The 19711-nt window shown below is 42.5% G+C and overlaps 1 protein-coding gene across 5 annotated transcripts in view; it reads right to left on the minus strand.

Moving 5' to 3' along the window:
- CHID1 (chitinase domain containing 1) overlaps window positions 1-19711 on the minus strand; it is a 173567-nt gene that overhangs the window by 127347 nt on the left and 26509 nt on the right. For all 5 annotated transcript variants that reach the window (XM_044425526.1, XM_044425525.1, XM_044425524.1 and 2 more), the window contains exon 8: window positions 12487-12579. In XM_044425526.1, coding sequence (XP_044281461.1) covers window positions 12487-12579 — 93 coding nt within the window. The remainder of the gene's footprint in view (window positions 1-12486; window positions 12580-19711) is intronic.

The raw sequence follows: 19711 nt of genomic DNA on the forward strand, positions 1-19711 counted from the left end.
CAGTTCCCTCCTGCTATGTGATCACAGCCCCCTCCCCCTATGGCTAAGGATTTTCCTTTGTTACATTTTCACTCTCCCTGTTTCCTTGTTTCAAATCATCCTTTCATCCCTATCACCAACCATGGTTCATTGTTGGGTTGTGAGCTGTTTAAAGCATGGAATAAAGCATTATCTATGAACCCAGAATTGTGGGTTACTCATGGGTTGCTTTGCTGGGATACAAAGACTGCAGGGAAGAGTAATAAAAAGGTTTTTTTACATGCTGGGACTGCAGTGCCACAAAACCAAGTTGGGCAGGGATAAAAAGAAGAGGGAAACAAATTACCCAGGGAATGAAAAAAATAAACCTTCATTAGATCAATCATCTACCAGACAAACCCTGAGCAGGGCAACAAAGCACAGTTTAAAATAGCTATGGGTCAGCGTTGGGAAAGTCCGAATGAATCCTCAAATAAAAAGATCTGCTTTTGCATATCCTTTAACATAAAATCCAGCAGCAGTGCCCTTGCTCCTCTCCACTCAAAGGGATTAGAACTTTTTGCCCAGCTCCATATGCCTGGGAAAGGCTGGTAGCCCCCAGGGAGCTCTATTATTCATGCATTTTCTCTTAGAATCAGACAAACTCCTAGTCTTTGGGGAAGATGTACTTCCTTTGCAAGGTACAAATACCTAGCTACCTTTGTATTCTGTATCTCTGACTGCAAAATCCACAACTTTTTAAACCTGTTAGATTTCTGTAACTCCTGATTATTTTGTTATCTGTCGCTCAGGCCTTTCATGGGTCATGATGTTTTTCCTGATCCATATAATAATTTCTCAATGTTTCTGTATTTTTCCCCATTGTCCTCACCTCCTCACCCATTCAGAATCTCATCACTGCCTTGAAACTGTGTATATGACCCACAACCTATAAAACATTCTGTGTATGCTCAGGGAACTTGTAGTCAGGAATACTGGCTACCTGGCAGTGCTGTCTCTTTCAGAGGAGTTCCTGGGTGACCTTGTCAATAAACTGCTGAGTTTGAGTGAGGTATCTTCTGTGTGGATCCAAGCATACATTTTCCCATTCTGTGATTCTGAGATTTCCTGACACATGTGAACCAGGTCATAAATGTCCCAAATAAACCAAGTTTTGAGGAATCAAAATGTTTAAAGCATTAAAAGTACTATTATTTTTAAAAACATATTTCCTTTTTCAGAATGGTTGACCAAAGAGGAAGCATAACAAAGTCAGAGTGGGATTCTAACACAAGGTTATTTTAACAGTTTCAGAGGTAGGAAAAAAGGACATATTTTACACAAATGCAAATATCACAGGAGTAATATTTCCAGGTGGTTTCTGCACAGTGTACTCAAGACATGCAACCGCAGGCACATACAACATTCACTATGTATGAGATGGCACTTTTAGCAGAACGTGTTCAATTCAGAATTCGCAAAATCAACAAATTTGGGAAATCTAATATCACTTCAGGCTTCATAGAATAAAAATTACCTATAGGGTTCTTGAAAAAAGAGCAGTTTGAGTTCTTTTACATTTAAGTCTTAGAGTAATTCTGAGCCTCTTTTAAGCTCACAAAGCAAAATACATTAAAGATTTTGATACTGAGCCCCCACCCCAAGCCAGGTTAAGGCCTTGTCTAAGGGGGCTACAGCCCTCAGCCCACTACATCAGCTCAGACAAGTACTAATGGGGCAGAGCACTGAGGAAACATTGGCGTCTTTCTGATTAATGATGAAGAAAGAACGCCTGGCCCCATCCCCCTTCTCTCTCTGTACATGAAAGGCCTAAATATTCCTTTCCTTTGTCTTTTTACAAGCAGTAGAATATTCCGAGCCTACAGTCCTGAAAGGCCAGGCTCCCACAGGCCACTGTAGAGTTACAGCCCATGACAACATGATCTATTTGCACAACATGGTGAAACTGTGGTGTGTGTGCGTATGGTGGGGGTGCTGGGCAAGCTGGAGGAAAATCAACCTGCTCAGCAGACAGAAGCCAAGCTTACCCTCTTTCTAGCCTGAGAATAGCCACAGAAAGGAGGACTGCTGGCAAGAGCAGCAACAGTGAGGCATCCTCTCTCTGATCACTGCCATGGGGCAATAACTTGGAGTCTTTGCAGAAGCCTTAGGAAAATCTATATGGGTTTTCTTCCCCTACAGACATACTTTTAAGCTTTTCTCTTTAAATGAAAAAAATCAAGATACTTGTCTCAGCTGTTCACAGTTTGGAAGGATATGGCTGGAATACATAAAGCAACTAACCTTTAGTGTTTTTGAAAATGCGGACAGGCATACATTTGGAGACTACATTTTCTTTGTGGTTCAGGTAATCGTTGTTGCTATTAAGGTTCCTCCTATACCCCTTCAGACATGAACCATCTGAGGCTGATTTTCTACACAGACTTACCCTGAAGTAAGTTCAAAGGAACTTAGTTTTGAGCAAACATGCATAGCCAAGGTTGTACTGCAAGTTTCCCAAAGCAACTGCTAGAACCAGCTTTTGCCTGCCAATTCCCTTGCCTTTTGGGTTTTGGTGGGGAGGCTGCACATCAGGATACTGCCTGTGTTAATTTCCAGACAGGGGAAGCCCTTTCAATGAACCAAACAGGCCATATTATGGGTCAGTGGGTATTTTCTGATAGTCAGAAAAGAGCAGTATCTTGTGCCATTGCTTTTAATAGCCCAGAAAATATTAATGCTTTACTGCTTGCCTGCACACATGTTCTCCCTTGGGGGTATTAACCATCCCATGAACGAAACAGAGACAACCCGTCTTCAGCTGTGAGGTTATTTGTGACATATATTCACTTGAGAGTAGCCATTAATGTTCTTGCTTTCCAAATAATCAAATTCCCAGCACTTTCTGAACTTATGGCATAAATCACCAAAAAGTGGATCCCTTTTTTTAAATTAATTGCAAGTTACTTCAGCAGCATTTGGTTCAGCATTTGACTTCTCAGCACCTCTTAGTAAGTTGTATCATGCACTCCCAATTCAAGGACATGGTTTTTAGTGGATCATCTTCACCTATTACATATTACAGAAGAATGTATGTGCATTCTAGTCCATGGAACAATACAGCAGGGATTCAGAAGAAAAATTTAACATAGTTACTTAGATAAATATTTTTAGTTACTAAAACTATTCACTTATTAGCTGAATTACAGGGGTTAGAATCCAGTTCATTTGTTCCATGTCACACCTGCTTCCATCAGTATAACTGGTTATAAGTGATTCCCCTCTTTTTTGCAGCCCCACTGTACCTTCAAAATGTGCTCTGGAAAATTGGGAAACAGATTTTTGGTGGGTGTGGGAGGTGTCAAGAGAGGTGATGAGGGAAATATCCTATCATTTGAGCAAAATGTTAGATTCTAGCCAAGGTATTTAGACTGCCTCATACACCTATGTTCAGAACATCATTCATACAATCAGTCAAGAGACATCAAGGGTTAAATTACCAAGTGATGCACAACCATCTGCCAGCAAACCAGTGGGCAACAAAATGTTCCATAATGTTATTCTCTGCACAAGCCGTTTTGCATTCAGCAAGATCAGATCTTTCGTTCATAGACATTAAGATCTTTCGTTCATAGACATTAAGTAAAGGAATGCTCAGACATAATTTTAGGGCTATACCCAAGGACCATCAGAAAGTATCTAAGATTTTCCTTCATCTGACATCAGATATTTGCTGTGTTTACAAAAATGTATTAGTTTTTGAAAACTCGGTGATAATTTAGTTACTATCATGTGCTTCATGGCTCAGTAGTGGCATCACAGCGTGCTTAGGAGCAAACATCTGTGCACTGAAACCTAACTTCTTAAGACAATGGGCTTCTACAGACAGCATCATACTGAACCTCAGTCATGTGCTGAAAGGACCCAAGAGCTCTTTGGCAAGTTCATTGCATTTCTCTAATCTACATTATCCAAAGGCTTGAACCACAACATTGGTTTAATGGGTATAAACCAGTCAAATAAAATAGGCATTTTAAAAAAGCAGGAATTATGACATCTTTCTGAGGGTCAATGATTGACCAGATCCAAAAACAAGAACTTGATTATTGATACCAAAGTAGCATGATCAGATTCTAGTGCTATTCTGGTTTTAGACATCTATAGTAACAGGATACCTTGAAAATAGAGGAGAACCACTGCTGTGCTAACAAAAAGAGTTCTCCCATTTCCAGTGAGGCAGCAAGAAATCAAACTACACTGACACATCTGGGCAGATGGGAGCAACAACAACCAAGCCAGGAGGAATTAGCTGGGAGACTGGACCAGATAGCCTAGAGGCAGTTTTTACTGACTTCCTTATTGTGCTGAGTGACCTGTATGGTCCCTGCCTATACATTGCCTTGGTACAGTCAGACTCAACCCTGATATATTCTGCCTTTTGAGAGTTAAACAATTAACAGTTAAGTACAATGGAGAAAAGAAAGGGGCAGAAAGTAACTATGCAGTCAAGTGACTCTAATTATTAGATGGAGTGTGGTACCCATATTACGAATCAGGAAGTCCAGAAAGGGTGGATACTACTTTGCCTATTGAAGAGTTATTTTTCTCTTGTATCTAACTGTGCTAATTGGAGGGATACCAAAACCCTATTGCCATAATACAATAGAGACACTAACATGTGAGGCATAGGTAGCAGCAGTGTAAAAGTTGTATGAGACTGTGAAATTTTATTGTAAGCCGTCCAGAGATGCTAGTGGTGGATGGGTTAGAAAAGCTTGCAATAAATACATTTCTGGTTCCTCAAGTTCAGGGGATACTAGGTGTGGAGAAAAAATTATGGATTTTGCTTTATGAGGAAATAAGCCTTCTACAGCAGGGAATGCTACAAGGGAATATCAACAAACTTATCCTCCAAACAGAAAGTGTGGCCTGTATTTCAACGATATTTGCTATATAATCTTACACTTATTTGCAAACTACACCACTACACCATCTCTGTAGACTACTTGAGTTCCTATTGCCTCTTTCATTACATTTGATTTTCTAACTTTTTAAAGAAAAAACTGAATGAGGTTCCCAAGTTTACCATCCGGTTAAATATTTCCACACCAATGCTTCAAATTTACATATTCTCTCAAACTTCCTGCTCACTGTTTTACTTGCATGCTGCCCTTTCCCATGTCCTTTACTTTTCTTTTGTCAAAAATGTTCTTTGCTCTTTATCAACACTGAGTAAAGCAGCAGAAGAGACACTGAGACAAGAGGGATTTCTAAATGCTTACAAAAAATAAAATAAGCTCATCAGCACACAAAGTTTGGTGGATACAGATAAAGTAGAATTACTTCTAACACTGAAAGACTTTCATTATGAGCTATCTAGAAAAAAGTGTGAGAAAAATACATCTACTGTAATTAACTTGGCCTTGTATCCTGAATCTGGTCAGCCATAATATGCAGAAAAGTCTGCCTTGCCATATAATATGCTAGCAAGAATGTCAGAGTTAAATCTTCCCTGGTTTCAGCCTAGATTACAGAATCCTATTCCATCACATTTAACCTCCCTTTCTGGAGACTTTTTCAATAATCAAGTTGTTAGTGGGACTTCTGAGCCAACTGGCCAATAGCCATTTTCAGTGCTCAAATGCACTTTCCAAAAGTTATGATGGGCATTACCTACTTGTGGCCAGGCTCGGCTTTTCCCCTTTTATTTGAAAAGCTTACATTTCATATTCAACTTTACACTTCAGATGAATGAGCCATCAGCAGAACTGACAGCCTGTTCAAGGCTACACTTGACTGATGAAACCAGGACTGAGACAGTGTGTTGCAGGGGGTCTTTTTTAGCCACAACAAGTATATATGCAGACACCTTTTCATGACACAAGATTTTTCATTTTGAGAAAGCTTGGAGCAAACTAAGCTGGAAATCTTAAAAAGCCTCCTGTGTCAGAAAACCATTCCACAGAACATGCAGGATCAATGCTGAAAGGGAATGGTCAACACACTACCTCCTTCCCAGATAATGTACAATTATAGCCATAGGGTATAATTTAGGATTAAGGTAACTGTAGGCCTATGACCAAGGGTCTTCAAGTCAGGGATCAAACCTGTTCTCATTCCATCCAATCTAGGAGACCCTCCCTAAAAAGGTAATATATTCTTCTTGCAAGATGTTTTCCCCACTCTCAACTCATAGCATTCATATTTTTTTTAAAAATGTACTGCCCCTCAACCAAAGTGAGTTGCAGTGCAGTATACAAGATAAAATAGCAGATAAAATAAAACAAAACATCCATCGACCTGAAAGAGTGATATAGATGCTTCATTAAGAAGCTAAATGCCTTGTTAATAATACCACCATATTACATACCAATTAAAATGCTGAGCAAATGAAAAAATGGCACCAAAACGAACAAACAAAAAATCAAAGTGGATGCCACATGAATGTGTGTGTTCCAGAGCTGGGGTGCAGGTACGGAAAAGACCCTCTCCCTTTGCACCAGTATAATCAATCCACATCTCTTACTAAAGGCACTTGGAGAAGTGCCTCAATCTGATGATCATAATGCGTAAGTAGGCTGCTTTTGCCTGTTCACACAAGTTGCATCCAAAACCATTTAAGGCTTTAAAAGGTAAATACCAGCACCTTACACTGCACTTGATAACAAATGTTGCTAATGCAATTCTGCCAGAATTGGTGCAACATGGCTCCAATTACTCAAACTAGTTAGAATCTCAGTTACCAAATTCTGCATTAATTTAAGATTCCAAACCGTCTTCATGGTAGCCCCACATATGATCTATTTTAATAAGCCAGCCTGAAGGTTACCAAGCATGGATCAATGTACACTGACTATCTCAGTCCAGCAAAGGCTGCACCTAATAAAACAGCCAAAGGTGATGAAAAGTACTCTGGTCCATTACAACCACCCAAGCCTCTAGTGACAACATAGGTCAAAGGATATCCACAAGCTGCACAATCGTTCTTTCGGGGGGAGGGCAACCCTACTCAGAAGTGGTTACGCACCAGCTTCCCAAACCTGAGAAGCATCTACCCACAACTATAGCAGCCATCTGCCCAGATTAGGATTCTTTTTTGTTTGGACCCAGCTTCATTCTATTAGCTTTCACCTAGCCAAGCTGCACCCAAACATTAGTTTACCACTTCCCAAGCCCTACCTGATTTATATGACACAGAAAACATAGCTAGGTGATGACACCCAACTCCAGATCTTCAAATAACCTCACCCAGTGGTCACTGATGTTAAAAAGTATGGGGGAATAAGATGGAGCTTTGTGGGACCCCACAACTCAAATGTCATGGAGTCGAGCAATAGTTTCCCAATGCTACCTTTAAAACTAATCATGCAAGTACAAACAGAATTACTGTGGCCCCCAACCTTGGCCACCAACTCAGTCTAACAGGATGGTACCCACAGGTCAATGATATTAACAACCAGCTACAGTTCCCCAAACATCCACCATAAGAGTCAATGAGAGCCACCAACTTCTCTGAGAAGAGAAGACAACTAAGACTGTGTAGGGAACTGTGGAGAGTATGGCAGTGACTTTTTGCATACGCAGATGTCGATCCTGCACATATGAAGCTGGCAGGTCAGGGAGAAGGGCTCTGGCCTAGCCTTCTCCCAAACATGCTAGTTTTCTGCACACAAGGATGCTATTGTGCTTTTGGAGGGAGTAGTTTGAAATGGAATAACTAAGAAACACGTTTACCACCCCAACTCGCCTTTGTGAGAACGAAGCCCAAGAGATAACTAGCATCTGCAATATTATCTACTTCACAAGGTTGCTGTATTAGTTGTCCAAGGCTACCCAATCAGTTTCTAGTTCAACATGGACTGGTGCATCTCTCATGTCTAAAGGCAACACTGTCTCCTCTCTGCGCACGGATGACTTCTGGTATTACACTAATTACACCGTGAATGTTCTCTGTGTGAAATCTCATGGAACAATCAGCACAGATAATCCAATTGGGTACTTTTCATATCATACAATGCACATTTAGTGGAATTCATTGCAATATTTTGCAATGACTTTCTCTCTTAAGCATTTAGGACCTCCGGCTCTTATGCTTGTCTAACTTAGCATTTTCCAACAATTTGATCTCAATGTAAATGTGTGACAAAAACCGCTTAAAAATATAATTTAACTGTTTTCTTTCTTCAAGTTTTAATCAAGACAGAACACAAAAGGAGCACTATATTTCAGCCACTGGGGGTTCAGCTCAAAAGAGGGAGATTTTTCACAAAACAATTTAGATCTACCTTATCAGGCTTTTACCAGATATGGAGTCTACAAATGTTATTTGATTCTTTGCAGTATCTTTTTCCATGCCTTTTGCTGAATGGTTGATTAAATCTACTCCATGTCCAACACGTGAAGGATATTAGATTATTAAAAGTATACTTTCCATCATTTGTAAAGGTTAGATTCAAATTGACTCCAAAGTGACAATGAATAAAGATGACATAGTATTAAATATGCCAATGAAAAGCAGATTTCAGCAGGAGCTCAGTAATTCTATGAATCTAATTTACCACATATTGCCAGTCTGGCACTTTAATAAAATCAAAGAGAAAGTATTTGTGGATTTTGCCTAAAAGGCAGAAGGAAGTCTTTTCAAACAAGCCAACTAAACCCAAGTTCAAGACACAGAATATGGGGAGAAACAAGGGAGTGCACTTAATAGCCAAGAAATGCTCCAGTTTTGTATCTCTGACTTTTCCATATTTTGTTAAGATACAACCTGGGATTGAAAGGGATGTAATTGGCATTGTTACCACTTGATGTGCAAGACAGTCAACACTGTGAACATGCAAAATATTGTTATTGTAGCACAAAAGTTAAAACAAAAACAAATGAACCCTTCTTGTTTGCATAAATATTCACACCCCTTGCTATGACATGCCTAAATAAGCTCTGGAACAACCCACTACCTCCAAAAGTTACAATCTCTAAGTACCTGAATTGCATCCACCTGCATGCAATTCCAGGGCCACAAGATCTCAAATTAAATACTCATTTCTGGAAGGCCCCATAGCTTGTTGGAGAGCATATCTAAACAGCTTCATGAAGACTAGGGAACTATTTAAATAACTCTGGGACAAGGTTAAGCAAAAGCACCAATCAGGGTTGGATTAATTTTTAAAATCCTCATACTGTTAACATTCCCCAGAGCACTGTTAAATCCATTCTTACAAAACTGAGACAATATGGCCAAACTGCAACTCTGCCCAGAGAAGGCTGTCCAATAATACGCAGCGACTTGGTAAGGGATGCATAAGTCAGCAAAGTGACCGGGAAGCTCTGAAGCCGCTGGAGAGATCCACAGCTGAGAGGGGAGAAACTATCCATGGGACAACTATCATAAGGATGCGCCATAAAGCTGGGCTTCATGGAAGAAGCGCCGGAAGGAAGCCACTGCAGAAACAAGCCCATATCAAAGCTCATTTGGAGCTTTCAAAGAGACACATGGGAGACACAGCAAACATGTGCAAAAAAGTTCTCTGGTCTGATAAGACCAAACTCAAACTCCGCAGCACTTTGCCTTGCTGCAAAATGCTGCATGTGGAACAAAGCTGACGATGTTCATTGATCTGAGAAGACAATCTGTGAGGGCTGGGCCATGGGCGGCAGGAAAGAGGGCCAGAACTCTGGGCTCAGGGCACGAGCTCAAGCCGAATCCAGAGCTCAGCACAGGCCAGAGGCCTGGGGCAAGTCAGTAGGTGCAGGTCAGAGGCGCAGCTGAAAGCAGTCCGAGTTTGGCACGCACACACAGAGATAGAGAGAGTCAGGGCACAGTTTACCACAGAGATGTTGATGCAAGGGTTGTAGCAGGCTGGAGTGGGACAGGGTCTACTCAGAGGAAAGATGGGAAGAGCAGGAAGGGCGCTGGCTGGAGTGAGGCAGGAACAGACTTGAACAAGGCACAGCAAAGCAGGGCCAAAGCACAAGAAGTCACCAGGACACTTGCACTGCTGTGACAAGGAGCAGCAGTGTCGGGAAGCCTTTTATGCTGGTCTTCAGGGTCTCCAGCTGCACTGCACAATTGTTCCACAGGTGCTCCTTGCAAGTGCCTACAAAGGCACTCCTGGTTCTGCGAGCACCTGCAGTTATTCAGCCCTGATCCTGACACAATCCCCATGGTGAAACACGGCAGTGACAGCATCATGTTGTGGGGATGCTTTTCCTTGGCAACGACTGAGAGTCAGGATGGAGATGGAGACAAGATGGATGGAGCCAAGTACAGGGCAATTCCAGAGGAAAACCTATAACATGCCTTCAAATTCCTCTTCAGGGTGCTATAAACTCTAGCAGGCTGATTCTCACCGCTCACCATTTGCAGAAATCACTTGATTTGATCTATTTTCGGTAAGTCTTATGGCCTGGAAACTGGATTGTCATAATGGTTTCAACCGCCTTAAGAAACATGGAAGTTAGCACAGCAACTTCTCTTCATTCCACTGCACCAGCATAGTGCATTTGGGTTCAAGTGCCCAAAATAGGCTTGACACCAAAAAGCTGCATATGGAATTCCAAAGGGCTGGATTCTTCCTGGTACGTGCACGGAAGATGCATTCTTAGTAACACTGTGGCCAGGGGCAGAAAATGTTCTATAAAAGTCACTCCATCTGAACAGGCTAGTCCGTAACCTTCCATTAAACAATACATTTGTTAGCCAAATCCAATATAGCAATTCTACCCAACTGCATAAGGAGTTGGTCCAGGGACACAAGAGGATATTTAGTTTGGACAATTGCCCTCTACTTAATGTTCCACATATGTAACTTCATTTTACAAAAACTGTTTGCTGCAATTAGCCTAGATCTTGAAAGGAATGCATTAGCTGTATGAGAAGCTTTGTCAGAGTAATGACTGATAATGTAGAAACCGCAAATGTATTTAAGAGCATTCATTTGCGTTCTGTAGCAGAGTACAATTAGCAAACAGAAGCCATCCGCTTTAAAACAAAAATATGCAGATCAAGACCAGTGAGATCCATGATACTACTACTGCTCTTAATACGGATCTACAGGCCCTCCTTGCATCATTGTGCTCTTCCTCAGTACAAACTACACCACAAGATATAGGTTAACAAGTATTGTGTCCATTTAAAGACACATACTGTGTATTGCTGCAGGTAGGAACAAATGCTCAAAGGGGACTCTCAAGATGAAACATGTTCAAGTATGATGTCTCACTGAAAGACAAGAAAGAATACTTAAGCCCTTGATTGTATAGCCAGCTGTATAAGAAAATAAGAGGAACAGAGATCTTCCATCCGTGGGTCAGAGAACCACTGCACACACAGAAACAAGGCCTTACACAAGTCAGGGGGCACAAGAATGGGAGGAACATTCTATAATCGGGATAGGAGGTGAAGAGCAATTCTACCCATGCCAATAGGATATTATTGCACCCCATCACCTGTACCACACTGACTCCAACACGCAGGTGTTCAGACTAAATCCTTGGCAAGCCACAGGATGAAGACCAGGAACAGGTGGCAATGTGCTTACGCCATGAGGGCAGCCACAAAATTGAGCGGTAGAGCTGTATAGTGCTGCAGGGAGTGAGGATGCTGTAAATGGTACTTTGGACAGTGATCTGAATGGCAGAGAGAGAAAGACAAAGCCTTCTCCATCAGATGCTCTCCAGCAGCTGAAACCACCCACTGGCAAATGTGGCTAAACAGGTTCAGTATTTCACAGAAACGACACAGGAATAACATAGCTCCACCGCAATTGAGCACAAGCCGTGACATTAAGCGCTCCAAAGAAGGCAGATACACACATTAAAATCAAAGAAGTGCTGTACAACTGGCAAATTCATAGACCTGGGTATTTTCCTGATTGAAAGCTCTCTTCAAAACTGTTTAAAACTAGAGTGGGCACTTCCTTTAGTGTCTTGTTACAGAACAATTCATTATAATATGGCCAGAAACATTAAAGTGGCATGTGCAAAAGGAAACTCAACTTGATAAGGATTACCTCTTTTTCTATAGGAAGGCTGCATTTCTTTGTTGTGTCTCTTCCACCCCGATCCACCTCCTTCAGACTCATTTATTGAGAGTTTAGGAGTTGTTTTAGATCATGACCGGTATTATTTTGTTCAAAATATCCGTCATTCACATTTTGCTTTAAACATGTTCCTTAATTTGGTTTCTAACACATTTTAGTATACATCTTGCTTTAAAATTGTGTGCCTCAACAATGATTAAAAGCCCAGAAGCATCATTCAGGGTTTTATGATGAATGCAAGAATGATATGGTCCTTGTTCAGAAGGATACATCCCAGTACCAACACAATTTCTAAACCAAGTCCAAGAATAGTTCCCTTTTCTTTTCCAGTCTACTGAGCTTAGCATTTTCTCCTGCAGTATGGTAGAACATTTGCTTCATAATTTAGGCTGCATCTATGCTGTGCTTTCAAAAACAATAAACCCAAACAACTTGAATGAAGCTGAAAATAAACCTGCCTGAAATTTACTCTGGAAATAACACTCACCCTGGCATAATAGGAGGAGGGATGACTGTTATTAGCTGAAGTTGAGCTTGATGCAGAGCTTCTGAGAGGTGAGTGAGCAAGTGGATCAGACCCCTGTAACACAAAACACAGCATTGGATCAATCAGTGAAAGATCATGGCATTACACTCCCTGTTTAAAATTCTCAGCTTAAAATTTACATTGAGTCTGGAAATATTCCTCCAAAATAAAACATTTGATCCTATATACTCCATCTTCAATCCAAGTAGGTTGTAATGGTAGGAGATTGAAGGCAGGTAGTTTTTTCCATTGTTAGATTAAGGTACATCTTTTCTCTTCCTCATCTACTTCCACAAGCAGGTGAATTCAACAGGCTTCCCTCTTAAGCTCCGGCCCATCCTTTTCCCCCCATAACATCTTCAAGATCTCATTGATTCTATGCCATGTGCTGTGGTTAGTTGGGATTTCGGGTACTTGCAAGGCACTCAGCAACCCTCACACAGACACTTCTCTTTTCAAAAAGAGTAGTAGAAAGGACATGGGGAATTATAGACCGGTTAGCCTTACACCCATTGTAGGAAAAACAATGGAAAGGCTCATAATAGAGAGAGATCTAGTGATGCTAGATAGGGAAGGGAGGCTGACAGCCACACAACACGGCTTCCGCAAAAACAGGTCCTGCCAGACAAACCTTGTGGAATTCTATGACAAGGTTTCGAGACGGCTAGATGGAGGGGATGCAGTGGATGTGGTATACCTGGATTTCAGCAAGGCCTTTGACAAAGTGCCCCATGATATCCTGGTGGAGAAACTGAGGAGTTTTAGGATACACTAAAGCACTGTCTGGTGGATTAGGGCATGGTTGACTGACCAAAAGCAGAAGGTAACCATTAGCGGGGAATCATCGGAATGGCGGCCAGTGACAAGCGGGGTCCCCCAGGGCTCTGTCCTGGGGCCGATCCTGTTTAATCTTTTCATTAACAACATGGAAGAAGGGGTGAACAGTCTGCTGATCAAATTTGCAGACGACACTAAAACTGGAGCAGTGGCCACAACTGAGGAGCAGGTACTCCAGATCCAAAAGGATCTGGACAGACTATGGAAGTGGGCAGGAGACAACAGGATGGCGTTCAATGTGGATAAGTGCAAGGTCTTGCACTTGGGGCATAGGAATAGCTGTCATAAGTACAGGTTAGGTGACAAGTGGCTGGAGAGCAGCAGTTGTGAAAGGGACCTCGGAGTACTGGTTGACTGCAGGCTAAACATGAGTCAGCAGTGTGATGCGGTGGTCAAGAGGGCGAACGCCACCCTTGTTGCATAGCCAGAAGTGTGGCTTCTAGATCAAGAGAGATATTACTACCACTCTGTACGACTCTGGTGCACCCGCAACTGGAATATTGTGCTCAGTTTTGGGCCCCTCATTACAGGAAGGATATAGCCAGGTTAGAGTCAGTGCAGCGTAGGGCCACAAGGTTGGTGGCTGGTTTGCAGGGGATGGGGTATGAGGCGAGACTGAGGGAACTGGGTCTCTTCAGCCTGGAGAAGAGGAGACTCAGAGGGGATATGTTGGCAACATACAGATATGTGAGGGGATGTCACACAGAGGTGGGTAGAGACCTGTTCTCCCCTGCAGAGGAAGGCAGGACGCACTCCAACGGAGCAAAGCGCAGGGAGCCAAGGTTTCGTTTGGATGCCAGGAAGCACTTCCTGACAGTCAGGACCCCAAGGGCGTGGAAGGGTTTCCATGGGAGGTCGTTGAGGCCCCATCGGTGAGGGTGTTCAAGGATAGGCTGGACGTCCATGTGGTGGGCATGTTGTGAGTGGAGCCGGCTGGTGCTGGAGGTCAGACTAGATAGCCCGGGAGACCCCTTCTGACTCGCTCTGTTTTTTATGTTTCTATGTTTCTTCTGGAAGCAGCAACCCCCTTCCCCCGCTTGCAGCAATTGGGGGCAATGCTGGCCATGCCAGGCCTCTTACTTTTCACCCCCTCCCATCTGCTACTGTGATATCAGAGTCGAAGCTCCATCCCCACCAGCACATTTACTTAGATGCCCTCAAGAACTCAGGGATATGCCATTAACCACGTTTAACAACTCAGGCTCTAGCAGAGAAGCCAGGAGGCAACTGACTGAGATGATACGATGTCCCACAGTCTTCTATTGTGTTCAAGGCACCTGATCCTGTAGTGGCCCCACTGCAATGGTCTGTCATTAAATACAAAGCAGCATTCAGTAATACTGTGTAGAAAACGGGGGGAGATCAAATCATCCTCAACATTAAGTGTAGGGTGGGCAAATGAGCATTTCAGATATCTACTTGTAGGGGTTATCTTTCAGACCTTTGCCATTGATTTAGCAGGGAAAAATAATTTACTACCTTATCAAAGGATTTTGTAATCATCCACAACTGCATGCTAATTCATTAATCCAAAAGTTATCTAAAGAGACCTATGTTCTTTACACCCTGAATGAAGAAAAAATCCCCACTGCATGAGCTCAAGTGGTCTGTCTTTTTTTGAAACTTTAAAAAAGGTTAACTCGAGTTACTAGATTGTGTAGAATAGTACAGCCCTCCTCCACACACATGTGTGTACATACATGTTCTCTCTCTCTCCCCCCCACCCCCCCAAGGTAAAGTTGGCTAACTGAACTTCGGCAGTTTCAGGGTGCCACAAAACATGTCACCTCCTCCCAACCATACATGTGGCTACACAACACACACATAGTGCTTTGATACACTTTTGAGGACATCCATAAATGTGAGATAGGGGTTGGTGTATGGAGGGGGTGTTTTACTAATCTTGCATCGTATAGTTGGATCTGATTTATGGCAGAGGTAGGAAAGAATGGCAGTTTCTTTTGTAAGAATAATAGCCAGGAAGATTTAACTACTGGCAGACTAACTTGTCAAGCCATCCCTCTGGCCCAAGAGCACTTCATGCTGATTCAAGGGATTAGCAGTTAATGCTCCATCTTCATCTAAGCACACTCCCATTTGTCACCCAAAAGAGACCATGTAAATCAAGTGTGCACATGCTCTACCATCGCCAAGGAGCCCTTGCTGAATGCCCATAAATTATCCCTCTCCTTGTTTCAACAGTAGTCTTTAGTGTTCTAGCACCATCTTTTCCCATATCATCACTGTCAGCTTGGAAAGGAAAGAAATACGCAAGCAGTACTGTATCTTTTTAAAAGTATAATGAGGTAAAAGAAAAGTATCTTCATGTCAAAACATGGTTGAATATTCATTATGTACGTTGCCACTGTCAAACTTAACGTCAGAGGTTCCTCTAAGGTGCATGCCACTTTGAGAATCTATCCCCATCCAATTAAGGTTTTGTTTTTGCTTTCTGACCACAACTCCCTTCTATAGCACCAGCATTCTGCATGTACAGTGTTACGGTTCTCCATTTGCCTCCTCACCCTCTACCTCATTCAGTAAGCATGGCACCAGACACTTTGGTCATCTTGGACCTGCTTGTCCTGTTCGAAGCTGCTAATGATACTGATTTCAACAGAAAGTTTATTCTGTTGCATGTCTACAGCTAAGACTCACATCTGATGGTCACTCTCTCTCCTGGGAAATCCTTGATTTCTGGAAATGTAAAAATAAATTAGCATTCTAACAAAATTAAGCCGCTGTTGTAGACATGAGTAAAAAGCTAAACACAAACTTGAAAAACTGTCTCAGTTCAAGAATGAGTTACTGCTGGTTGTCCTTCTACTGCCCTAGGCAAAGCCAAGAAAGGAAGCAAGTTCCAGTAAGCCTTTGATTAATAGGTTAAATTTCTAAGGCCCAGACTGAAATAATGATATGCCAACAGGTTCAGTTCTTTGACTCCCACAGCTAATAAGATACCTGAAGGTCAAATACAGAAGATCCTTCAGCAAATAGTGAAGGCAGCATTTCACAAGTCAGCTGTGTGATGGTGGCACCATCTACTGTTCACTATCAGCCCGAACATAATGATTTGTTTGGCTTTTTCTGCATGGAATCAAACTCAAGCCTGTTACACTCATGGTATGAAAGCCACACATTGCACTGAATTGCAAGGAGCAAAACATTGTAAATCATGCACAACTAATTGCCTGCAAAGGAAATCTGGAAAGAATCAGGTCCATCATCTTCCAACTAATGTAACTGCAGCTGGGAAAAGAGAATGCATTCAAAAGTCAGAAGAGATGAGCTGGGACTGGCCAACAATAGGCACAATGTCACAGGAACTTCACACCTATAGAGCAGGGAAAGTAAAACTATAAATTGGAAATGTGGGACACAGTTACAAACAGTTCTGGAGCCTGGTCCATCTATCACATGGCTTGTCACTACAGGAAGGTGCCATGATCAGCCTGTGCAAAAGGAGGACATTTAACATTCCTTGTGGGTCCATACAAAGTCCAGCGGCCACTAGCTGTTACGTGTGCATAGGAAAAGTGCAGCTGGCTAGTATAAACAAATAGGGGAGGGCCATAGCCCAGTGGCATAGCAGCTGCACTGCACGCAGAAGACCATAGCTGTGACGCTGGCAACTCCTGCCTGACTCCCTGGAGAACCACTGCTGGCAGTCCTGGGCTCAGTGGACCATGGGGCTGCTTGAGTATACCACAGCTTTCTAAGTTCCTACTGGAAAGTTGAATTTGTTAGTACCAACAAAAGAAGAGTGGAGTCTGGCTTCAGAGCCTTCTTGGCAGTTCCTAGAACAAATGAGAGCATCCCTATTTGCATGTAAACTGGTTAATATGGAATTGCTCCAAACTACAGGCAGAAGCTTTATGTTCCCTGCCCTTGGTGTGAAGAAGGAAAGAAGTCAAAAGGAAAGTATGTAAGCCCAAGGCTTCATCCTCACAATGCTAACTTTTACTTATTTATATTCCACCCTTTTTCCTTTCAAGAAAGTGGAGGCAAGTTGCATCATTCTCCCCCCTCCACTCAATCTTATCCCCACAACAACAACCCTGTGAAGTAGGTTGGGCTGAGAGTCTGTGACTAACTAGAAGTGATTCTACCATTGTTTGCTCATCTCATCTCAGATTCAAAAAGGTAGGGAAAATGGGGGAGCAGAATCACTTCTAAATTATTAAATTCTGCTTTAATGTGCCACATGGATTCATGAATCTCATCTACACTTGCTGAATCCTCTTGCTGACCTCAGGATCTCAGTAAGCTGGTTTGGATGTCATGACAAGATACAGGTTGTTAAACACAAGCAGGTGAACAAATTTCCTCCCGTGTTCTCCTCACTTCCATTTTCAATTAATAGCCACAATGATGGCCTTGTTCATAGGTTTTGGTGTGGTATCCAATCCAAACCTGAACACTCTAGGTCAGGGGTGTCCAAACTTTTTGCAAGGAGGGCCAGATTTGGTGAGGTGAAAATGTGTGGGGGCCGACCATTCCGCCTGACATTCTTTGAACCATTAACATTAAACGCAAATGAACTATTTTATGAAAGACTAAACAAATAACTGCACTAATGTGAAGGGTGATCCTGAGATCTCGACTGCATTATATAGGCCAGGTCTGGCGCAAAAACAGTGGTTTTGATGTGCAAGATGTCATGCAGGTGAAAGTCACTTAGTCTTGTCCTCACGTGGTTCTTGTTAATGTTCATAACCGAGAATGTCTTCTTGCACAAGTATGTCGAACCAAAGAAGCTCAGCATTTTCTTACCAAATGTCCGAATCTCTTGAAACCTGTCTTTATCCAGCTGGCGGTAAAAGTTGACAAAAGGGAGCTGTTGGTGCCGACTGCGACACTCGGCGTCACACTGCAGCTCAATGAGCTCCAGCTGCAGGTGGTCTGGAGCATCATCACGGTCCACAGAGAAAGGAGATGAAAAAAGCGTGACCTTCTTTTCAATAGCTGCAAAATCCCGAAAGCGCTGTTGAAACTCCTCAGCCAGAGATGAGATGTCCGCTTCATACCTCCTTATTTGCACACTCATATTGTTCTGTGGAAAACTGGTCATTATTTCCTGCAGCGATGGGAAATGTGTGGTATTGGGCTGCGTTTGTGACAGGTGCCTTTGGAAAAGTAGCAACTTGGTCCCAAAGGCTTTGATATGTGAATACAGTTGGCTTACCGGTGCATTTTGCCCCTGAAGGCTCATGTTCAGCACGTTCAGATGTCATGCTATGTCAACTAAATATCCAAAATCAGCCAGCCAAACAGGATCAGATAGCTCTGGCATCGTTTGTCCCTTTTTTGCCAAGAATTGTCCGATTTCCTCCCTAAGAGAGAAGAAGCGCTGCAGTGCAGACCCCTGACTGAGCCATCTTACCTCGTTGTGATACACAACATCTCCGTATTCAGCCTGGATGTCGAGTAGAAACTGTTGAAACTGGCAGTGGCACAGGGCTTTGGAGTGAATGTAATTAATAGCCTTTATCACTGGTTTCATAACATGATCATATTTCAGATGTTTGGCACAGAGAACTTGTTGGTGAATAATACAGTGGAGTTTCATAGCTTTGCCTCCTTCTTCGCGGACTTTGTTACAGACTAGGGTTCATAATCCACTTTGCTTGCCAGCCTTGGAGGTGCACCATCCATAATAATCCCAGTGACTTTATTCCACGGTAGTTTCATGTCATCTACGGCGGAACAAACAGAAACAAATCTGTTCCTCTTGTTTGGTCCTTAAGGCTCTGGAGGTCAAGTAGCTCTTCACTCACGTTCATGTCATTGTCCACTCCTCTCAAAAAAATCAATAACTGAGCGGTGGCAGATGCATCTGTGCTTTCGTCGCAGGCTAACGAAAAAAGTCAAACTCCACTCCTTTTGCCTCTAACTGTCTCTTAATATCAGATGAAATTTCTTCAATTCTCCGTACCACAGTATTACGAGCCAGGCAAACACTGGCAAACTCTTGCTTCTTCTCAGGACACATTTTCTCCACCATATTCATCATGCAGTCTTTAATAAATTCACCCTCAGTAAAAGGTTTGCAGTGCTTGGCAATCAGTGTTGCCACCTCGTAGCTCACCTTTGTGGCATTTTCATTTGACTCATGGGTTCTTGTGAAAAAGCACTGCTGTGCCGTTAAAGCAGCTTCCAGTTCCTTCAATTTTTCGCCGCGTTCATTCCCAGTTAGCTTGTTGTAGTTAGCATGTTTCGTCTGGTGGTGCCTCTTGATATTGAATTCCTTGAAAACAGCCACAGTCTCTTGGCAAATTAGGCAGACACAGTTGTTTCGTATTTCAGTGAAAAAATACTCCAATTTCCACTTGTCCTGGAAGCGGCGGCC

The sequence above is a fragment of the Varanus komodoensis genome, unplaced genomic scaffold (genome assembly GCF_004798865.1).
Source record: "Varanus komodoensis strain SLA01 unplaced genomic scaffold, ASM479886v1 scaffold16, whole genome shotgun sequence".
Taxonomy (NCBI): domain Eukaryota; kingdom Metazoa; phylum Chordata; class Lepidosauria; order Squamata; family Varanidae; genus Varanus; species Varanus komodoensis.